This window comes from Pseudorasbora parva, chromosome 19 (genome assembly GCF_024679245.1).
Source record: "Pseudorasbora parva isolate DD20220531a chromosome 19, ASM2467924v1, whole genome shotgun sequence".
Classification (NCBI taxonomy): domain Eukaryota; kingdom Metazoa; phylum Chordata; class Actinopteri; order Cypriniformes; family Gobionidae; genus Pseudorasbora; species Pseudorasbora parva.
Window position 1 is genome coordinate 29,278,390 of NC_090190.1, and position 21,917 is coordinate 29,300,306.

General features: G+C 37.8%; 2 protein-coding genes across 4 annotated transcripts in view; both read right to left on the bottom strand.

The window, feature by feature from the left end:
- Positions 1–11,784, bottom strand: part of dazl (deleted in azoospermia-like) — a 62,745-nt gene extending 50,961 nt beyond the window's left edge. The window contains exons 1-2 of one of the 3 annotated variants that reach the window (XM_067426337.1): positions 11,226–11,493; positions 10,979–11,095 (exon numbers count right to left, since the gene is read on the bottom strand). In XM_067426337.1, the coding sequence (XP_067282438.1) occupies positions 10,979–11,095; positions 11,226–11,279 (171 nt within the window). In that variant the 5' untranslated portion in view covers positions 11,280–11,493. Of the gene's footprint in view, positions 1–10,978; positions 11,096–11,225; positions 11,494–11,658 lie in introns of those variants that run through there. The other 2 variants (XM_067426336.1, XM_067426338.1) reach the window with 2 other exon arrangements.
- A 528-nt stretch (positions 11,785–12,312) lies between these two features.
- Positions 12,313–21,917, bottom strand: part of tbc1d5 (TBC1 domain family, member 5) — an 89,423-nt gene continuing 79,818 nt past the window's right edge. Inside the window, exons 22-23 of the mRNA XM_067426335.1 lie at positions 13,689–14,006; positions 12,313–13,471 (exon numbers count right to left, since the gene is read on the bottom strand). Of these exons, the coding sequence (XP_067282436.1) occupies positions 13,232–13,471; positions 13,689–14,006 (558 nt within the window). The 3' untranslated portion in view covers positions 12,313–13,231. The remainder of the gene's footprint in view (positions 13,472–13,688; positions 14,007–21,917) is intronic.

Here is a 21,917-nt window from a genome sequence, read left to right on the forward strand (position 1 = left end):
TCCGGTTTGGGGACCACGCGATTTCGTCGCTGCTCTTTGCGAATGATGTTGTCGTGTTGGCAACCTCAGACCAGGACCTTCAGCATGCACTGGGACGGTTTGCAGCCGAGTGTGAAGCGGCTGGGATGAAAATCAGCACCTCCAAGTCCGAGGCCATGGTTCTCAGTCGGAAAAGGGTAGCTTGCTCACTTCAGGTTGGTGGAGAGTTCTTGCCTCAAGTGGAGGAGTTTAAGTATCTTGGAGTCTTGTTCACGAGTGAGGAAAGGATGGAACGGGAGATTGACAGACGGATCGGTGCAGCATCTGCAGTAATGCGGGTGATGTACCGATCTGTCGTGGTGAAGAATGAGCTGAGCCGTAAGGCGAGGCTCTCGATTTACCGGTCAATCTAAGTTCCTACTCTCACCTATGGTCATGAGCTGTGGGTCATGACCGAAAGGACAAGATCCCGGATACAGGCGGCTGAAATGAGCTTTCTCCGCAGGGTGGCTGGGTGCTCCCTTAGAGATAGGGTGAGAAGCTCGGTCACTCGGGAGGAGCTCAGAGTAGAGCCGTTGCTCCTTCACATCGAGAGGAGCCAGCTGAGGTGGCTCGGGCATCTATTTCGGATGCCTCCTGGACGCCTTCCCAGGGAGGTGTTCCGGGCACGTCCCACCGGGAGGAGGCCCCAGGGAAGACCCAGGACACGCTGGAGGGATTATGTCTCCCGGCTGGCCTGGGAACGCTTCGGGGTTCCCCCAGAGGAGCTGGAGGAAGTGGCTAGGGAGAAGGAAGTCTGGGCGTCTCTGCTTAGACTGTTGCCCCCTGCCTGTCAAGTCATGTAAGGAAGCACACTTAAAAGTAATCGGTCAGGTCATTTACATGGTGAAAAATAGACTGTAAAAAAAATGAATAACTAGTATTTTAGTATAAAAATGAAGAGATTCAAACGGAGCTGCTTTTGCTGGTTATGTATAACGTTAGGTTTACTAAAGAGGTAATTAACAACAACAGAAAAGAGCACTAGCATATTCAGAAAGCTTGTAAAGCTAGATTTAAAATGACAATGTATATTATTATCAGCTATTACAGACATTGAACGTGAGATGGCTGAGACGAACGCGCGCCATCAGACAGAGAGCAAGACTGATATTTACTGAACGCAGACCGAACCTTGCAAAAGACTTTTAAAAATGCTGGTTGAAATAAAATGCTGCGTGAGCTAAACCAATCAGCATGTTCAGCGCCCAAGTCCCGCCCTTGAAAGTTCCTCAACTTCGAAAAAGTACTACCTCGCGAGCAGGGCCGTTTGGAGGGGGAAATATTTACCCGTAACTTCATTTAGACCCTGGTTCCTGCGGTCTAAACACACAGAGTACCACCCAAAGTTCCTGCTGTCAAAACGTGGCTACAAACAATTTTCTAAAGGCCATAATGACTATAATGTTATATTCAAATGTTAATGTTGAAAAATTTGGGATGCACTGGCTACCTGTTTCAGCCCCATATATACCCATTAAAAATGAATGCATTTTAGTAAGCTACAATGGAAAAATACCATGTGTACTGCTGAGCATTAACATGTTTCCTAAAGCGGACGATATGATGACTAGTTGCCTATTGAATTTTTGTACCATTACATTTAACCTATAAGTAATGTAATGGTACAAAAATTCAAACTTCAGAGGCATGTTACCAATAACCTTTATCGGAATGTAAATGTAGGCTACATGTGTGATCAGTGTTGCCAGATTGGGTAGACGATTTACAGTCCTACATTTTTGCCTGAACCTGACGGACCCTGACTTTTTTAACGCCCCTAGGGCCAGGCTTCGGGCCCATTTTTACCTCATACCCACTGTCGGCCGCTGACTGCTTGATTGTCACTTTAAAAAAATACAAAACTAATTTAACAAACAAAAAAAATTATCCAAACATTTTTCTAAATTAACTTAATAAAGAAACTAAACAAAATATAACTACTTAGACATTAAAAACAAAGCTGAACTATTTTAAGGACTACAGGAGTATGTCATACATACTCATAAGGAGGATTCAAAAAAGAAACTAAACGGACTCCAGTCAGACTCGGGCCAGGCGAGCCTAGAATTGAGGCCTATGCAGGGCTCAAAGCTCACCAACCAAAACTTTAAATTGCCAAAATAATGGGATGATATTTTATTGAATAAGCCACTTTAAGTGCAAACAGTGCCCAACATAAGAGATCAGAAAAAGCACATAATTAACAGACATTTTAACACACCTAGGCATGTGCCGATATCAATTTTTCATATTGTGATTAATTGCTGAAGTTATCACGATATTGAAATAAGTTGAAAAAAAAGTGTTGCCATAGCATAACAGCTTTAAGAATTATTTTTGTAATAACAAAAATAACTGAATGTTTAAATACAATAATGCACCAAAAATACATACAGCACTGAAAAAAAAATTGAGACCACTTAACATTGAGAAATCAATGAAAAATCAATGTTGTCTCTTGATTTTTTTCAGAGCTGTAAAAGTACAATTTTCAAACAGATTAAAGTGCAAAAGAATTAGGCTATAAAGAACAACAGGTAGGCTAACAAATTACAATAAGGCCTCATTATTTAATGCATTAACTAAGACTGAGCAATATCTACATTTGTTACAGAAAGTATAATGTTTTTGGTAATGTTAGTTAAGAAATACTGATCATTGTTAGTTTTATCTAGGTCCATTAAAAAAAGTTATTTTGATTTTAATGTTATTAAACAGTAACTAAGAAATTAACATTACTTAGAATAATTAATTCTTTATAGGTATTTGTCAGTTTGGTAATAATGAATTAACATGTTAACTAATGAAGCCATGTCTCAAAGTTTTACTGAACAATAACAAATAATTAGAACAGTTCTCATCATTAGAGCATGTTGTAGTCCAGATTAAAACAATGTTTGAGTTTGAAAATAAATAGCCTATTAAAGGGTTACTTCAGCGATTAGCATATGGCTTTGTATCAGTAGAAACCCTGGAGTATATTCAAATGATTGTGCTTTCCCCCCTCATATCCCCCTGAGACAAGAGATTTATGCATTTGATTTCTGGAAAAATTCCTCCTATGATGCAAATTGACGATTTTTGCATCATAGGAGGAATGTTTGCCCAAAGGCTAAAGACTACAGCCAGCAGAGGGAGCCATTTCCGCATGTTTTGAATCTAAGCATGGGGGATGGAGATCACACTCAGCTTGCAGGGAGAGCTCAGCTGGCAGCTATACAGGCACTCATTTAAACGGAAATATGGTGAGCAATGTAAGTCTTTTAACTTCTCAAATTAATTTCTATGAAAGTTAAGCTTGCAAAGGCATGAACTGGCAAAGGCCAGGCTGAACTCGCGCTGTATGCCGCGAGTGTAGTCGCGATTACCTCAGCTCTCATCACTCCTGCAGTTAGTGCTCAGTGCTGTGATACTGGCGCGGTGACTCACTCATTATATTGAACACACACGTTCAGTTTTTAATTGTAGTGTCTTCTCCAACTCAGTCACAGAAATCAAGTTGGTGGCTTTGGCGAAGCATTCTGGGAATGGTAGTCTTTCATCCCCATGAGACAAAAATACATTTTCTGTCTATTCTCAGTCTAGAAGGCACCAAATTCCAAAATAATTTCACATTTCTACTGCATTGATGACCCAGTTTAAATACAGATTCATCTTCCCAGCGCTGAAGTACCCCTTTAAGTCTTTAAGTATGAAGTATTTGGTGCTGTGATGAACAACATTAAGATTACAAAAAAACAAATGGCTGTTTTAAAAACTACACGCGGTTTCTTTTGTTTGCGGGGTTTCCGGGGTAAAGCGCTGCATTCTGCAGTTCATCATCACCCTCTGCTGTCTCCTTCACTCGTTCATGTGCTTCTCATTTACACCTGAGCGCGCGTCCCTTTGACGCAGAATACAGCGGTGTTGAGCATTTATACGGTTGATGGGCAAAGTATTCTTATGTGCATTATAAAAAAATATTAATTGTTAATAAATTATCATTTACGATATTTTAAAGTGCCCACGATAATATCGTGCATATTCATTATCGTGATGAATCGCATTATCGAAAAATCGGCACAAGCCTAAACACACCACTTCCAAAATGCGCAATTCATTGATACTGTACAATAATCCGCCGACAAAAAATTAACAACAATGCGCTTAGCTTTGCTCCGACAAAGCTACAGTAGCCTACCCTTGTGAAGTTCATAGAACACGCACTTAGCCCAGTCAAAACATATTCATCATTGATTCAAACCTCTTTCAGCAGCTGCGGGGGTTGCTAGTTGCAGATGTCCTGAGTGTGTAAATTATGATGGACAGGAATCATGATTATATTTATAAAGAGTCTTCGAGTCACAGGTGTAATCCACGTTTGAGAGTTGGTACACTCTCCCACTCCTTACTGTAGAAACAGCTTGTGTATATATATATATAATGTATGTATGCCACTTTAGCATAGTGATCACTTGAATACACATCTACGACGAGTTATCGCGCTAAAAACCTGGCTGTCATGAATGACCGCGTCTGCCTGCTGATCGCTGATTGACTGAAAATGCGTGCTCGTCCGCTGGAACCCGCCCAATATGGCAACATTGTGTGTGATTTGTGCTTTGAATCATGTGCAGGCGCAACGGATCGTGTAGTAACCAATAGAATGTTGAAATGGTATATGTTTACACTTCTCATCCAACCACAATAAAATTCACACTACCCAGATGACGCGATTTATCTGCTTAGTTTTTTTTTTTTAAACAAGATGAAATGAAAGGAGTAACGAGGCTATTTTTAAAAAGTAAGGAGTAGAAAGTACAGATAATTGTGTGAAAATGTAAGGAGTAGAAGTAAAAAGTAGGCAGAAAAATAATTACTCCAGTAAAGTATAGATACCCAAAATTTCTACTTAAGTAAGGTAACAAAGTATTTGTACTTCGTTACTTGACACCTCTGGGTGGAATAAACCTTTTCATGAACCAATCAAATGGGGGGGGAAAAAATAAAAAATTCACCATGTTAACGGCCTGACCCTATTACTTTTGAGTTTGCGTTGATGTGACGTGATATACAGTGCACGCCTTCACTACTACAGAGTGCGTGCCGTGCTCACACCAGGCTATAAAGTTGACAAGATAGGAAAGTACATTTTTCTGAGGGGTAACAAACTTTTAATTTTGTGAGAATTTATGCAGATAATGCTGGAATAATAACAGATCCACCCTCTCATCTTGACAGCGTTTGTCCAAGGCATTTTTTTACTTCAACTGCACCTGACAGAAGAATTTATTTTTGTGAGATGATCATTACAGTTTAGAACAAATAAATAGCTTTTATAAAACCATAAGTCCTGGTGGCAAATCAGAGTTATGGCAACCGGGAACTCATTCCAGCTGCTGGAGAGGAGAGGACAGCGTCGACATTTCTGAAGCAGCAGACAAACTGTCGGAATCATTTTGTGAGATGTTCTGACAGAGTCAGCACATTTAAACCCCAGATCGGTTTATATAACGTCTCATGTAAACAGTCCACTGAATTAGTTTTTAGGTAGAGAAATTGAATAAAGTAATCAAATGTAAAATAATTGCAAATTTCACTATTTAAATTAAAGATTAAACCTTATTAAAGTTACACAAGCCAGTCAATCAAGAGCAGTGAGTGATGTCCTTATCTTTTGTTTGATATTAAACATAGTATAGGTTACTGCCCCTTTAAGACCTAATGCAGGGATAAGCGTCGTCTTTCTCGACTGTCTGCTTGGATACTCATCAAGATGAACATGTTGACATACTTTTTGTGTGCGTTTGTCTGTTCAAGTGCAAGACTTGAAAGATAACTAAGTATTTGCGAAAGTATTTTTTTGTTACTTAATAACTAAGTATTTTTCGTGAGACGAAAAAGTGGTGGGGACATGTCCCATCTGCAAATTGCGCCTATGTAGAAACCATAGTTTAAAAAATTGGTTGATTAACGTCAATCGGACATTCATGTGTTTTTTTTCGGACTATTTGAAAGTTAGGCTAATAAACATGTTGCAATACGGCCTGATTATGTCATTTTTTTTAAGTTACATAAACTGCTTTCAGTTTTCCTCAACTTTACTAATTAAGAGGCGATATTTGACCGGCATATCATCAAAATGTCCGGAAAACGAAACCACCATTTTTTTCTAGCGGAAACTGATATACACAAAATTTCTGTAAGGTGCTATACTGTTACCCGAACCTTTAAAATTAGCTAACCTAATGTAGCAAATTTGATTCAAACTGTCAAATCAGTAAATTTACATTACCACATTAAGCACATTTTTCAGTATACATTTTGTAGAGCAGAATGAAATGTAATCAATTGATTTGAGTGAAAAAAGGGTGGAAAGTTGATTCTGTGAAATTACATCAACAAACAGAATTTTTATGGGTTGGTTCAAGAGCTTTGGTAAGTACAGTCTAAAGGTTTTCATCACTTAAGGCATCTTTACACAGCCGAGTTAAGGCGGGTCTAATGCGGGTCTGTGTCTGCTCAAAATTCTGTGTAAAGACGCGATGCCGTATTAAAGCAGACTTAAAATATGCCGGGTCTGATCCACCTCGGCCCCTAGTATCAAAGGCGACATAGAAGCGGTTTTGATTCAGTGTAAATGAACGCGAACTTGTGCCGCCTTAAACTACATCATTGTCATGACAACCGCCTGTCAGCCAGCTCACTAGGCGTGAGAATCAAGAAGCAGCAAGGAGACAAACTATCTAGGAATTAAAGTAAATGCTTTCTGTACTCACATCAAGCTAACCACTGTAGTGTTCGCCGTTTGTAATCTTCCTTTGGAGAAACTGGCAGATCAACGCACTGCAACATTTCTCCTCAGAAACGGTAAATGCTTAACCCAGTCGGCGTCACTGTGCAACCCAGTATTATAATCTCTTGGAGAGAACGATATTTTATATAAGATTTGATATTTTCTGATATATTCTATCTGCTGTCCTACATGTCGTTAAAACAGACTGAAGTTTGGATTTTTCCCTTAGGCATAGTGCAGCCTAACAACTTGAAAGAGGCTATAGCTACTCAATCATTATGCTATTGTAATTTGTCTATAAGCAACATTTGAGTTTATTGAATATTTGAGTTTATTTAAAGTTGTGTATTTTTTAATTATCATTAGGCTATGTGCATATTTATTTAGAACATTTAGCTTATTACCGTTCATTACCCATCGGGTTGTAGCCTAACTGCCAGAGAAGGGCTAAATTTAATTTGCATGGTGGAGGCTTTTACCATTTCGTTATTTTGGCTCGAAAATTCGTTTTTTGGAAATATTAACTGAATTTAGAAATGCTTTTAAACAATTTTTATTAGCCTAATAATAAAAAAAATGAATTAAGACAGCGTTTGGAAATTTTGAAGTGCATAAACAATATGTTCCCAGAATCTTTGTTGTTATTGTGACATAAAAGTAGAAAATGTATAGTTTATAATTATGTATATCCTAGGCTATCTGGATTATATGGCAAAAAATTACAGAGTGAGTTGTTCCCGCTGTCATAAAGGAACAAAATGCGTTGGCGCTTAATTTCGTTGGACAAAGGGTTAAAGAAAACTATGTCATAGTTAGGCTATGTTTAAATATTAGCCTATAACATTATGTTTTAATTAAATAGCCTAACTGTCTGTAGGCTATAGGCCTATTTAATAAAGACGCGAACAAAAATCGTCTGTAATGGATTGACGTGTGTGTTCACAAGAATTGTCGAATTTTCGGGTTCATGTTATACGAGCTGAGAACTAAACTTCATTTTGGGGAAATATTACAATCCTGACCACTTTTACAGTCTATGGGCTCAGAGAGATGGGGTATGCAGCCTGGTGCTATAATGGAGATTCCAGATCGCTCTTCTTTGGTCAGAACTACGGAGAACGACCGCGGACAGGTCTGTCCTATGCACCGAAACTTTTCACAATGCAACAACATATTTAAAGAGCATTAAGCTATACATAATACCTATTATGTGGGGAGGGGAAGCAGCTGCTGCGAGCGCAGACACAGAGCGGCCAGAGAAACGGAGGAGCGACTGCAGTAGGCTATGGTGTTTGTGCAAAACTGCGGAAAAACTGCAGAAAAAGAGCGGGTGTTGAAACCTGTCACCAAGAAAAGAGTGGGTGTATCTAGGGCTGCAGCTATCGATTCTTTTTGTAATCGATTAATCTGCCACTTAATCGATCGATTAATCGATTAATCGGATAATAATTACTTTTTCTTTATTAAAGAGCAATAAGAGACAATAAGACGGGTATCTTAAAATTAACATCTAATTTGTCTTCTTTTTAGAAAAATTAAGTTTTATTGCTGAAATTGCATACATTAATAACTGTGAAACTAAACAATTTTAATGCATACAATTGCCATATTATATTAAATAAAAATCTATTTCAAATTACTTTAAAAAGGTAAACATAGTTCAATCTAAAACTAAACCTACAACCAATAAATCTAAATAGTAGTAATATAAATAACAATAATGCCAATATAAATAATATAAATATTCTATAAATTCTATATAATATAAATATTCTAATATTCTATAAATATTCTATAAATAATATAAATAACTAAACATTGTATTTATGTTGTGCAACTTAACTTTCATGTATCAGCTTCAGCTCAGGCATGACATAAGCATTTACTGTCTTATTTACTCCTTTACTGGAGCAAGACATATTGGACAGGTTAACTTGGAATAAGAGATGTGCGGATCAGCTCTATCGTCACCGAATCAGCTGTTAGAAGCAAACCATCCACCCGCACCCGATCGTCACATATTAGCTACACTGAAGTAGTTTGCTAAACAAAACAAAAAATATATATTTTGGCAAAATTACATTTACATAAACCAGGGTCGACAACCTATACATCACACGGAGGAATAACCGCTAGAACGTGATCAAACGCGAGATATGTTTAATTCAGATAAAGTACATCACACATGCTGATCTTTTGAGCTAATCATTGTAACACAGCTTGCTTTAAATTTGATTTATAAATATGCTATAAATATGCTAAATATGCTTTGCTATAAATATGATTAAAGTGTGATATTTAAATTACACAAATCAATGAAAGCACGCAGCTCTGAGCTCTGAAAGCACGAGCGCTGCTAATCACACACACACACACGCGCGCGTTACAGCTTGTTCTGATATTTGTTGCGCCTAGTATTGAGAACATCTAATGGTGCATTTCGAAGATATTATCAAGTAGGATATATAAAGTCTCATTAAAGATTTCACACACATCACAATGACGGTGATCCATGTGCAAAGCTGCAAACTCCATCGAGTTCATGTGTTTGGAGTTGCTCGTATCTCCTCAGCTGACGCGTGAACTGCCGCAAATGAAACCTAAATGTTCAGCGTCGCATCCTGAAGCTCAACACACAGTTTTCTTCATTTAAAAACAGCGATATTAAATGATATTACCAGTGCTGATGCCCGCCCGCTCTCTCTCTCTCTCGCATTGCGGTCTTTGATCTCGACATGAGCTGAAAACGAAAGTTAAAGAACGACACGCATTCATTGTGTTTTAGCGTGATATGAGAGTTCCGCGTCTTTATTAAAATCAACATATTAACGATTTCTCTCATCCACCTGCAATGTTTGGGATGTTTACGCACCTGCACCGCGGATATAACTTTTGTATAAGACACCGCGGAGTCTTTACACAAAAAATGTCTTTCTCCAATATCTGTGTGTAGTTAAATGGACTAAGCGAAGCGTCGAGGCAGATGATTTTGCCTCGAGGATTTTTTTGATTCGATTAACTCGAGTTACTCGATGAATCGTTGCAGCCCTAGGTGTATCCCCCACGGATGCGACGCCCCTGTAGCCTAGCCTACATGTTGTGAATGCTCTAAAGTGACTTTCTGTTTCTTTGAAAAAAAACTTTGGACCTCTTTTAATCCTGTGGTATTCTACCCGTAATAATATACTTTCTTTATAGCATTGTCAACCAGGTACAATTTTATTAAGAAATATAAAATAACTATATCATAGCCTACAATAGAAGAATTGCAGAATTACAGCAAACCTACAGAATTATGCCAAACATCAAAAGCGCTTTATAGAAGGCAGAAAAAAAACGATTTAAAATTCTGTATTTTTATTTTAGGTCTATTTTTATACATTTTATTATTTGTTTTAAATTAATTTATAACACTTCGTTAAAACTGTAGTTTTAAATAATGTTCAACGCATTGTTACCCGCGATTTTAATTCCTGTGTAAATGCATTTATGCCGCTTCAGAGAAGGATTAAACAGTCTGTGTAAATGCACATTTTTGTGATTTTATGGAGCTTCAGAATCGATTTCTGTGCCGCATTTGCTGTGTAAAGATGCCTTAAGGTTAAAAAAATTATTTAAAAAAATAATGGTAAGCACATTTATTTGTAAGGTAACATGGACAGACTGTGTTGAATTAATGTCCAATGTGTCAACATTGTAGCATACACCTCTGAAACATTATTTTTTGCATACTGTGTAATATTTTACACACTATTCATAAAAGTAGGCAGCATGCACTGTGTATTGGATAGAAAGTAATCAGAAAAGGATCAGCTCGTTCGGACAAACCCTCGTGCATCTGAGGGGGTGGCAATTTCTGCAGCTCGAAATAACGAGGAACGTTTTTATAAAATGTAGTGGAATTAAAAAGCATGATATTGTGCTTTAAAATTCAGTGAAGGAAAACAGTGTCCCAAAATAAGTCAACTAAAGTGCAGATACTTGAAAATGTACTTAAGTTGAGTAACGAAGTAAAAATACTTAGTTACTGTGCACCACTGTAAAGGGAGGAGTAATTTGGGGAGTAAAGTTAGCTAGAAATTATGGAAACGTAGACAGAATTTAGAACTGTAAGTTACCAGTTTGAACATGCTAGGCCACAAAAACAGAACAACAGTTTGAGTTTATCATCAACGCCATTACCTTCATGTCAATCCCGCCGACGAACAGTGTGTTGGGCGTCATCTTGCCCTCAGGTAAAATATAACCGTTAGACAACTTCAGAGAGGACGGAAAGCCTTGGCGGTGCTTCTGGATATCCTGTGGATTTTACAATATTTTCAGCACATTATTAACAATAGAATGAACGGGTAAAAAGTAACGTACAACATGAGCTCTCAAAAACAAACAATAACCGACCTTACGTTTTTGACATTCAAAATACGATTACCTGTGAATACAGCCCACATATAAGGCACAAGGGTAACTTAACGCCCTGATACATCTTAGATTTGAAGCAAGGCCTCGCGGTTTGTTACCGATTGCCTAGAAATAAACCGCAAAGTTAACCAAAACGCTTGATGAAGAAGTTTCAAGGTGCTCGACCACATGCGGCCCAAACCGGGCCGATCTCGAACACGATTGTTTCATGTTTCTTCATTAAGTAATCTTGGCATTTAGGCTAAAATGCGTTAATTGGACGAATTTTGTGCTCTCCTGGCAGATGTACATCATTTAATGGACAACGGTCTGATTTCCTTTGATGGCGACTTTACCGCGCGAACTATTTTACAGCAATAAACTCGACATTAATAACAGAGAACTTCATAGATTGCGGCCGAAAGACGAAACGATCAATTACTTTTAATAATTGTGTTACTTACCATATCTAAAACCATTAAAATGACAAAATAAGTTAATGAAGTGAAGTAGCTCGTTGGGTCTGTGCTTCTAGCAGGAGTCGCATTAGAGCGCCACACCCATTCTCAGTCCTAATTGGAAAATGCACATGCCAAATAAGGCGAATTTTAAAGTTATGAATACGGAATAAACATTTTTTTTTATCATTAATCGGTCAAAACTTAATTACATACTCGAATTATTTCGAAAATAATGTTTTAGTCTAAATGTAATACATTTTGGTACAGTCTAAACGTTTGGGAATGTACGCGACGTAAGTTACTTCCTGGACATTAAAAAAAATTGTAGGCTATTAAAACTTTGTTTAGCTTTTCAATTGCAAAATAAATCTGCTTTATTTAAATGAGAAATGTTATACTAGTCTGAATTTGATTATATATTTGATGCAACGCTAGTTAATCCATTATTAATGAGGCAATCTTGCGATAGCTGACCGCTAGATGTCGCGTTTGAAAATTATAAACTGCATATCTGGACTGAATTTTAGGTAATATCAAACACTGGCCTCAAAACCAGCTAATCGTCTGTTGTTGACTGTGGAGATAGTTTAAAGGCAGTCGTCTCCAAAAAACAACAACAACTTTGAAGTATAAAGAAAACCGTAGTGTCTACAAATCTTTGGATTAGCTTTTTATTCATTCAGAGTTAATATCAGTATTAGAAACATCCTTCGTGTCATGTGCAAAACAATACACAGTTACCACGGGAAACAAGACAAAATGAGGCTACACCAGAGAAATACTAGAACATAAAAGTTTCACATACCATAGGCTTAAAAATAATGACAAATATGAAAGGAAAAAATTATAATTTAACAAGACTATGTTGTGGTCTATGGACTAAAAACTCGATATTAAAAAAAAGAAAAGAAAATACAGACAAAAATAGAACATGGACAACTGCTCAGGCACTGGTTAATGGAAAATCAATAAAGATGAGAGTGAATGCGAGAGACACTCAGTCCATATTCATAATAAAGGCGCTCTCTACAACTAGATTGAGAATCTGTCAGTGTCCTGTTCTTATCGCAACAGCCAGTTTTCCAAAAACAAAGACAGACAGAGGAAAAAACTGAAGCAGAATATAGCTTTTATCTGAGGCAGAGAGTGTCTGTTAAATGCATTTCACAGGATATTGATCTAGGCAAAAACAAATATAGGTTTTCTACATAAACGTCAAGGTGAGGTTTAAAACCTTTAGATGTTAGAACATTTTGAAAGAAAATTACAGGGAAAATCTCATTTAAGTTGAGGCTGCTTTTTATGGCTTTAGATACCACATTTGGGTAACAGAGAAAAGGATCTATGGCAAGGGTCTCACATTTGGGACACAAAGAAAGGAGCCGTTTTGAATAAGGATGTACTTAAATACACAGCCAGAGGTCCAGGATTTAAGAAACAGAATGTGTGGTTTAGGGATTGAGTTACAGGGCAAGGGGCCACATGAGGCAATCAGACTGAGTTCATATGTGCAAACGTCCAAAAGTTTTTTTAAGTGTTGAAGATGGGTCCAGTCATATGTTGGGAAAATCAAGGTTCAAAGGTCAGTAGGATTAACAATAGTGAAGTCAGAGTCCTTGCTGTGAGTGCTGCCGTCATCTGGACTGGAGGACCCCGACGTGATCCCCATCAGTGGGTCTTGAAAATCCGCCTTGTTTAGGCCTCGTACATGCTTAAATAGTGGAGCCGCGGTACTAATGCTTTGCTCCTCACTCTCAGAGGGCTCGCCATCCTGTGAGACCAAGATGTAGTCGTCCCAGTTTCTCCCTTCAGAGGCCTAAGACAATAGAAAGGGTTTATGAAATTGGTGTTTTTATGATTGTGTGTTGTGTGAATAGTGTTAACATTTGGAGTCTTTTCTCAGCAAATATTTAATCTCAGCAAATATTCATACTGTTATACTAAAGTTATACTGAAGAAAAACACTGAAATTTATTTATAGAATGTGCATGTACTTGCTCACATGAAAACTGTTTTGTGTAATCATCTCTAACCTGTGGCTCTGGTATTGTGGGGACATTTTCAGTGGCCAAGACTTTCTCCTCCACCACCACCACCTCCTCCTTCTCCACCTCATCTTCTTTTTCTGCTACAATGTCTCCTTCCTGGTGGTCATAATGCTCTGGACCCATTTGTTGGCTGTTTGTAGAACTAGCTGCGTCTGCAAACAAATGGTCTGGATCACTCTGGTCGTTTAGTGTAATATACTGGCTAGAGCAGTAGTGATCGTCTGCTATGGAGATCTCTTCATTCTCTTCCGCCTCCAGTTGACTCTGGTTGAATCTGAGAGCCCCCTTCAGGATGTCCTTAATCTGGAAACAATAGGGTTGAGAGAGACCTCCAATTATATTGTATATGAAGGCAGAGTGTGTATACTGTAATTGCATTTAGAAAATGTTTGTTTCCTCATAAAATATAAGATAAATTGTAAAATAATTGCAAAATAAACTCTGAGATTTTGTATCATCCTTATTAAAATCAAAAGTATCTAGTATTATTTTATGGACCTGAGCTAACAAAGTAACAACGAACAGTTGTCAATTTTTTAACGAACAATATGTACAATTATTAAATACAGCAACAAATGTATTGCTCATAGTTAATGCATTAACTAACATTAATGGGTTAGTTCACCCAAAAATTCTGTCATTAATTACGCATGCCGTTCCAAAAGCGCAAGACCTTTGTTCATCAAATTAAGAAAGCTCGCTCAGCGGCTGCGTCAGCATCATACGCATGCAGAATCGGCCAATGGTAAGCCAGCATTCTGACGTAGCACTTTGAAACCTCCTACGCTGTTGATAAAGTAAATAGAGTGCAGTGGTTTCAAAGTGCTACATCAGAATGCCGGCTTACCATTGGCCGATTCTGCATGCGTATGATGCTGACGCAGAAGCTAACCAATGGTGAGCGAGCGTTCTGCTGTAGAACTCGGAAGTGCTGCACTATTTACTTCGTCAACAGCATAGAAGACTGGCACAGACGGGAAGAGATTGTTGAATAAATTAGTTATTAATTTATAATATTAATAACTAAAATTAATTGTTTTTTTCTGGAGTCACATGGACTATTTTAACAATGTCTTTCCTATCTTTCTGAGCCTAAGTGTTAATTAAATTGTCTATGAAGTTTAAAGGGTCATGAAACCCCCCGCTGCAGCGGTGTTTTTTCACACCTTCGATTTGAAAAGGGGAGTGGTCGACTGTGAAAAGGTGGGATGGTATTGTGTGGAAAGAAGGAATGGTTTGCATAAATAGGGGAGTGTCATTAGGTGCATTAAGATTAGCGATACCAACAGCAGCAGTAACAGCCGTACTGAGAAATGTTCTTTGTTCACGTTGGCATTGTTTACCACAGTGAGATTAAATGAGGGATGAGTACAGCGAAGGAGAGAACTATGTGTGACGTGTAGCAGAGATCGCAAATCATTCAGCTCTTCAAACCAGCATAATTCAGTGAGAAATGAAAATAAATGTTATTCTGCATGACGAAATATTTTGCAAACGTGATAAAACTATATTTGTCCAAATATGCTCGCTGTTTGGCAAGATGAACAACGCGCCAACGTGATAAGAGAACGTGAACCACCCACGAACATGCGATGCGACAGAGATGTGAAATTCTAGATCGGGGTAAAAGCGAAGGGGTTTGAGGCTTCATATTCTCGACCGCGCATCTGAAGCACAGAGCGACGCGCGCTGGGTTGCCGTGACGATCCGCGCTGTCACTCGGCAGCTACATCTTTATTTGTCCAAATATTTTTGGGACAAATTTTTTTTTTTTTGGGTCCAAAGAGCCCGAACACATGCGGTTTAGTGCATTTCTGTGACCACAAATAAAACGGAGAGGACGTGGCTTTTGATTCTTGTTGATATTTCATTAAAAATATTGTTCATTAGCATACAGATTGGTTATTTTGCACTCCTGACATAAATTAGATAGTCAACGCTTGCAGGTTCGGCATGCGATTCCTCAAGTTAATTTTACTTTACCGAGCCTTTGTAGCAAAAGCTTCCACAGACGGCGCCCGCTTACAGCTCGCTCGGCGCCCTTACGTTACTTCGTGTCAGCATAACGCCTAGCTTTCCTCCTTGACTTTTCCGCACGCTGCTTCCAAAACTTCCCCACCATGTCGCTACAATAATGATGGAAGACGAGCCTGACAGAAGTGACTGTTTCATGCATATTAACTAAATTATCTTGTATGCATACTACAGTGCAGTGATTGGACTGAATGAGCTTTATGTCATGAATATATATCGAGAATCGCTCTGAGCGGTCGACATCAGCATGTCTCCAGCAGCCCATATTTGGGCCGAAAAGCACACGCTGACGTCAGCATTTGTGACATTGCTCCGACTAAGCTTTTCAAACTGGAAGACAGGCGTTCACTGAATGACCCATCTGGTTCGCGATTACAGATACAAACTTATTGTATTTTACTTTTACAATGAGCATTATAATTACAACAAAAATAAAAATAAAAATATAAAGAGAGGACGTAGTGTTCAGAATGAACAGTCAAGTAAAACCCACACCGCCCATAGAAATGTGTTATGCAACGACATTTCAGACTGATAGATATGTAAAAGATGAACGGGACTTTTCCGCCATTTGTTACTGTTTTGTAGACATTGTTATATTAATTATAATTCCAATTCTGTTTTATTGGCCACAATATTATCGATGATTGTTGAAAGGGGCACTTTTGATTAATTTTCAAAAAAGGGCAGAGGCTCGAACCCACAAAGCCTCCCCTCTGCACTTCCCTGTTGTGTGTAACGTTAATGTGTCCTATCACAAAATGCTGCGAAATCTCCGACACAACATTAATAGTTAGATTAAGATGTGTACATGTCTGTAATGCTCTCCGATAATGCGACTAAAATAGGCATACTCCACATGTCTTAATCCGATTTATGTTTAGTTAGATTATGACTTTAATCAGATTAAGGTAATTAGAAATCGCTGTCTACATGGTAGCCTCTTAATCAGATTAATATCGGAGTATTGACGTCCATGTAAATGTAGTCAATGATGTGCAGCCTATACATATCTGTTTACATCTAAAAAAAAAAGTGTTTTGGGGTTTCATGACCCTTTAAAAATATCTTAATTTGATGAGCAAAGGTCTTGCGTTTTTGGAACGGCATGCGTTTGCTGAATAGATTGAAGAGATTTTTGAATAAAGTCTCTTTTTTTTGTGGTTGCGCACAAAAAGTGTTTGTCGCATCATAAAATTAGGGTTGAACCACCGGAGCCACACTATTTTAACGATGTCTTTACTACCTTTCTGGGTCTGGTAATTAAATTGCTGTCTGTGGAAAGGTCAGAAAGCTCAAAAATATCTTAAGTGAGAGAAATATATTAAGTGAGAAGAACGCTGATTGAAAGTGGTGAATATTTGCAAGTTTTAATTTCTCTCTCTCTCTCTCTCTCTCTCTCTCTCTCTCTCTCTCTCTCTCTCTCACACACACACACAAACTGTATTAATATATATATATATATATAAGGACTGTCAATCGATTGAAATATTTAATCACAAATAAATCGCATGATTGTCATGAGTTAAAGGGATAAAGAGTTAAAGGGATAGTTCACCCAAAAATCAAAATTTGATGTTTATCTACTTACCCCCAGTGCATCCAACAAGTAGGTGTGTTTGTTTCTTCAGTAGAACACAAATGAAGATTTTTAACTTCAACCGTTACTGTGTGCCACTCATATAATGCATGTGAATGGGTAACAATTCTATGTGAGCAAAAAACTCGTACACGCTCTGCCATTGTGTATGAGATTCATTCTGGCGTTGACATAAACTACGCCAGATCGTGTATACAGGAAGTGATGTCTTTACACGTACAGAGCTTGACCTTACCGGAAGTGAAGCGCATTCCAGGCTGTTGGATATAGCGTTGTATTTGAGGTAAAAAATGATATAAATACAGCTCGATTTCTCACACAACCTGATCGTTTTGTGTCTTAAGATATCAATGTGTCGTCATGATCCACAGGGCTCTTTGTGCATGTTTTTTTTTGCCCTCATAGAATTGTTACCCATTCACATGCATTATATGACTGGCACACAGCAACGGTTGGAGTTAAAAATCTTCATTTGTGTTCTACTGAAGAAACAAACACACCTACATGTTGGATGCCCTGGGGGTAAGCAGATAAACATCAAATTTTAGTTTTTGGGTGAACTATCCCTTTTACTCACGTTTAATCTCAACTTAATGCACATTTTTATCAGTTGTAAATGTATATGTATAAATTAATATGTTTCAAGTTTTTAATACTCTAATCAACATGGGTATGGACAAACATGCATGCTTTATGCATTTATGAACATGTTCATGTCTCTTAAGCCTAAACTTAAAAATTCAAAATAAGCAGTGATTGCTCTCATTTTAAGAATATAAATAAAGTTTTTATATTGGCAGTTTAGTTCAGAACAGGGCACGGGTCACATGAAAAATTTGTCATGTGAAAGCGGTCATGCGGACATGGGAGCGCACTAGTACCACACCATACCTGGAGGAGGTTGTAAAGAGTAGGAATAGTGTGTTTTTTAGTTTATTCTCAGCTAAAAACACTTAGTTCTTTCAAAAATATATGTGCTCATTAATGTATATTTACTTCTTTCACGTAATAAAGTATTGTCATAAGTTTATGATATGCCATTGAAAATACATACGGGTGAGGGGTTCGAATGCTGGTCGCCATGTTGCCCCTCCATCTTGAAAGTACATTAGCCAAAGAGGGACATACCCGTAAATTCAAGCTTCGCCTTTCGCTTTTTAACACTCAATGGCACCGTGTCGATTGTGAAGAGGAGGATTGCCATGTTAATCTTGGACTAAATCGGCCACCGTAGGAGTTAAAACGAAATCAGAATTGAGAGGAACAGAAACTATTATTCACTGGATGGTCATATACCTTTTCACCGCTAGATGGGGGAAAATATCAGACAGCGTAGCTTTAAGAGCTGCACGCTATCTATTGAACTGCCGTTATTTTGTGTGTGTGTGCGTGCTGAATTGCGCCACGATTCATGTGAACAGTGTGAGAAACACAGACTCGGGAGCTCTCTTGTTCAGAAAAGTAACCTGCGTATTTATTTTAGCCGATTGTAATGTATTTAGTTCAATAAAACACATGTACTTTAAGTGGTGATGGTGTTAATGATTTACCTCGAATAAGAGCGAGAGCAAGCTTGCAGTGTATTAACGCTAGAGCTTTTGCTATCGATTCTTTTTGTAATTGAGTATTCTACTGATTATTCTATCGATTAATACGATAATTACTTTTCCCTTTATTAAAGATCAATACTAAATATATAAATATATATCTATAAATATATATAAATATAAAGTTTTATTGCTGAAATTAGGCTTGGGCGGTAATACGGTAAAATGGTATACCGCGGGATCTAAAAATAGCAACGGTATCAGTTTCAATACCGTCAAACCGTCAAAAAAAAAAACAGATCAACTTACATATTGCTGATCAACAATTAATTATTAAATATTTAATACTAATACTTATTCGAGTTATTCGGTCTCGAAAAAGAACACAACTTCTGCAGTTTGGAAGTATTTTGGGTTTTGACGGTAAATACAGACGAGGCAATTTGCAAATTGTGCAACAAAAAGATGACCGCGAGAGATGGAAATACCTTGAGCCTAAGGGCGCATATCCGAAACCACCATCCACTCACTGCTGCGTGGATGAAAAACCGAGCGCACCCTCAGACTATGCTGTAATATTGCCGAAGCCTTTTGTCACACAGCTGGCAATGTAAGCAATAAGCATGAACTCCACAAAAATCAAGTGGACATGGGACTCACAAAAAAAAAAGTCAATTGTCTCATAACGGTAAGCATAAAACGTGCAGAGAGTTTCTCAGGGGCAGGGGCTCAAATGTAAAAAATAAAATAAAAATATAGGCCTATATATATATATATATATATATATATATATATATATATATATATATATATATATATATATATATATATATATATATATATATATATATAAGCCAAGCCAACAGTTTGTTGACGCTGTCTGAGCCTTACATAATGTTTTAATTATTCACGGTAATACCGTATACCGAGGTAAAATAGGGAGGAGGTTTGACGGTATCAAAATTTGGATACCGCCCAAGCCTAGCTGAAATTGCATTAATGACTGAAACTAAACCATGTTAATGTATTCAATTGCCACTTTATATTATATAAAAATCTATTTAAATTACTTAAAAAAGTAAACATAGTTTAAAAACTAAAACTAAACCTAAAACCAATAAACCGAAATAATAGTAATATAAATAACAATAATGCCTAAACATTGTATTTATGTTGTGCAACTTAACTTTAAAGCTTCAGCTTCAGTTCAGGCATGACATAAGCCTTTACTGTCTTCTGAAGGATTTGTGGCTTTTGTAAGAAGCTAAAAATATTGGACAGGAAGGACACTAAAAATAAGAACAAGAGTAGAGATGGGCGTACTAGAGAATGATGCGTGGATCAGCTAAAAACAAACCATCCATCCACACCTGATCGGCAAATCCTCAGTGTAAGCGCGATGTTATCGTCATATAAGCTACACTGAAGTAGGTTCCTTTAAAACAAATCTTCTTTGTTGAAATTACATGTCTTAAATAACCTTAACCAGGGTTGACAACCTATACAGCACACGGAGGAGTAACCGCTGGAACGTGAGCAAAAGCAAGAGATGTGTTTGTAATTCAGATGTACATCGCACATACATATCTACATTTTGAGCTAATCATTCACCATTGTTACACAGCTTGTTTTATAGTAGTAATATAAATATGATTAAAGTGTGAGATTTAAATGACCAAATCAATAAAAGCACGCCGCTTTGAAAGCATGAGCACTGCGCGTCACACGCACACGCGCACACACACACACACACGTTGCTTGTTCTGATGTTTTTGCACCTAGCGTTGAGAACATTTTAATGGTGTATTTCGAAGATATATGCAAGTATATATTAAGTCTTATTAAAGATTTCACACACATCATAATGACGACAATCCATGTGCAAACTCCATCGCATTCATGTGTTTGGAGAGTACCGAAGAGTGCGCGACACTCAAACCAAGCTATATAATGTTAAGAGAAAAAGTACATTTCTCAGGGGTAAACCTTTTATTTTTTAAGAAGTTATGAAGATAATGTTGAAATAATGACACAGACATAGCCTGGCTAAACTCTCTCATCTTGAAAGCGTTTGTCTAAGGCACTTTTTACTTCAGCTGCGCCTGACAGAAGAATTTATTTTTCTGAGATGATTATGACACTTGACTTTACAACAAATAAATAGCTTTTATAAAACCGTATAGTCCTGATGGCCGTTGAGAGTTGCTATGGCAACCGGTAACTAATTCCAGCTGATGGAGAAACACAGCATCGACATTTCTGATGTGCCAGACAAACTGTCACATGTCACAAAATGATTCCGACAAAATCAGCGGTCTATGGTCAGCACACGTAAACCCCAGATTGGGTTAGATAATGTCTCATGTAAACAATCCACTGAATCTTTCAGTCGGAATGACAAAAAATTTGCATTTAGGCGGTACTTGAGACTGGAAGAACTCTTACAGTAAACTTATTCTGCACTGCACAAGGTGCAAACAACCTTAGTCTTGTCGAATGTTTCCATTGGGAAGCTTCTTAAAAACAAATTTTCCCTGAAGCAAGCCCGGCGGCTTCATAGCAGCATCCATGTTAGCACATCTCATTTGATGTGGTGGTAATTTCACACTAGGCATATACACAGGTTCGAAGACTCGTTCTCGCCCTACAATGCAATTCGGCTAGGTAACATTATACATCCGCTAGGGCTGTCACTTTTTATCCGATATTTGAATATGAATTCGAACATGACGTGAAATATCCGTAATCGAACTATAAATAAAGGATCCAGTTTTTAAAGTGCCATGTATAGCGCATTTTTAAACAGACTATAGCTCCATATAAGCACCTCAATTGGAATAAAAATGCCAAAACCGAATTAAATTGTAATCGGTTTGAGATAAACCTTTTCATGAACCGATGAAACTAAAAATTTCACCATGTAAACGACCTGACAGGATTACTCGCAGTGTGCGCCCTCCACCACTGAAGAGCATGCGCCGAGTTCACCATGCAGGCTATAATGTTGAAAAGAGAGGAAAGGTCATTTTTCTG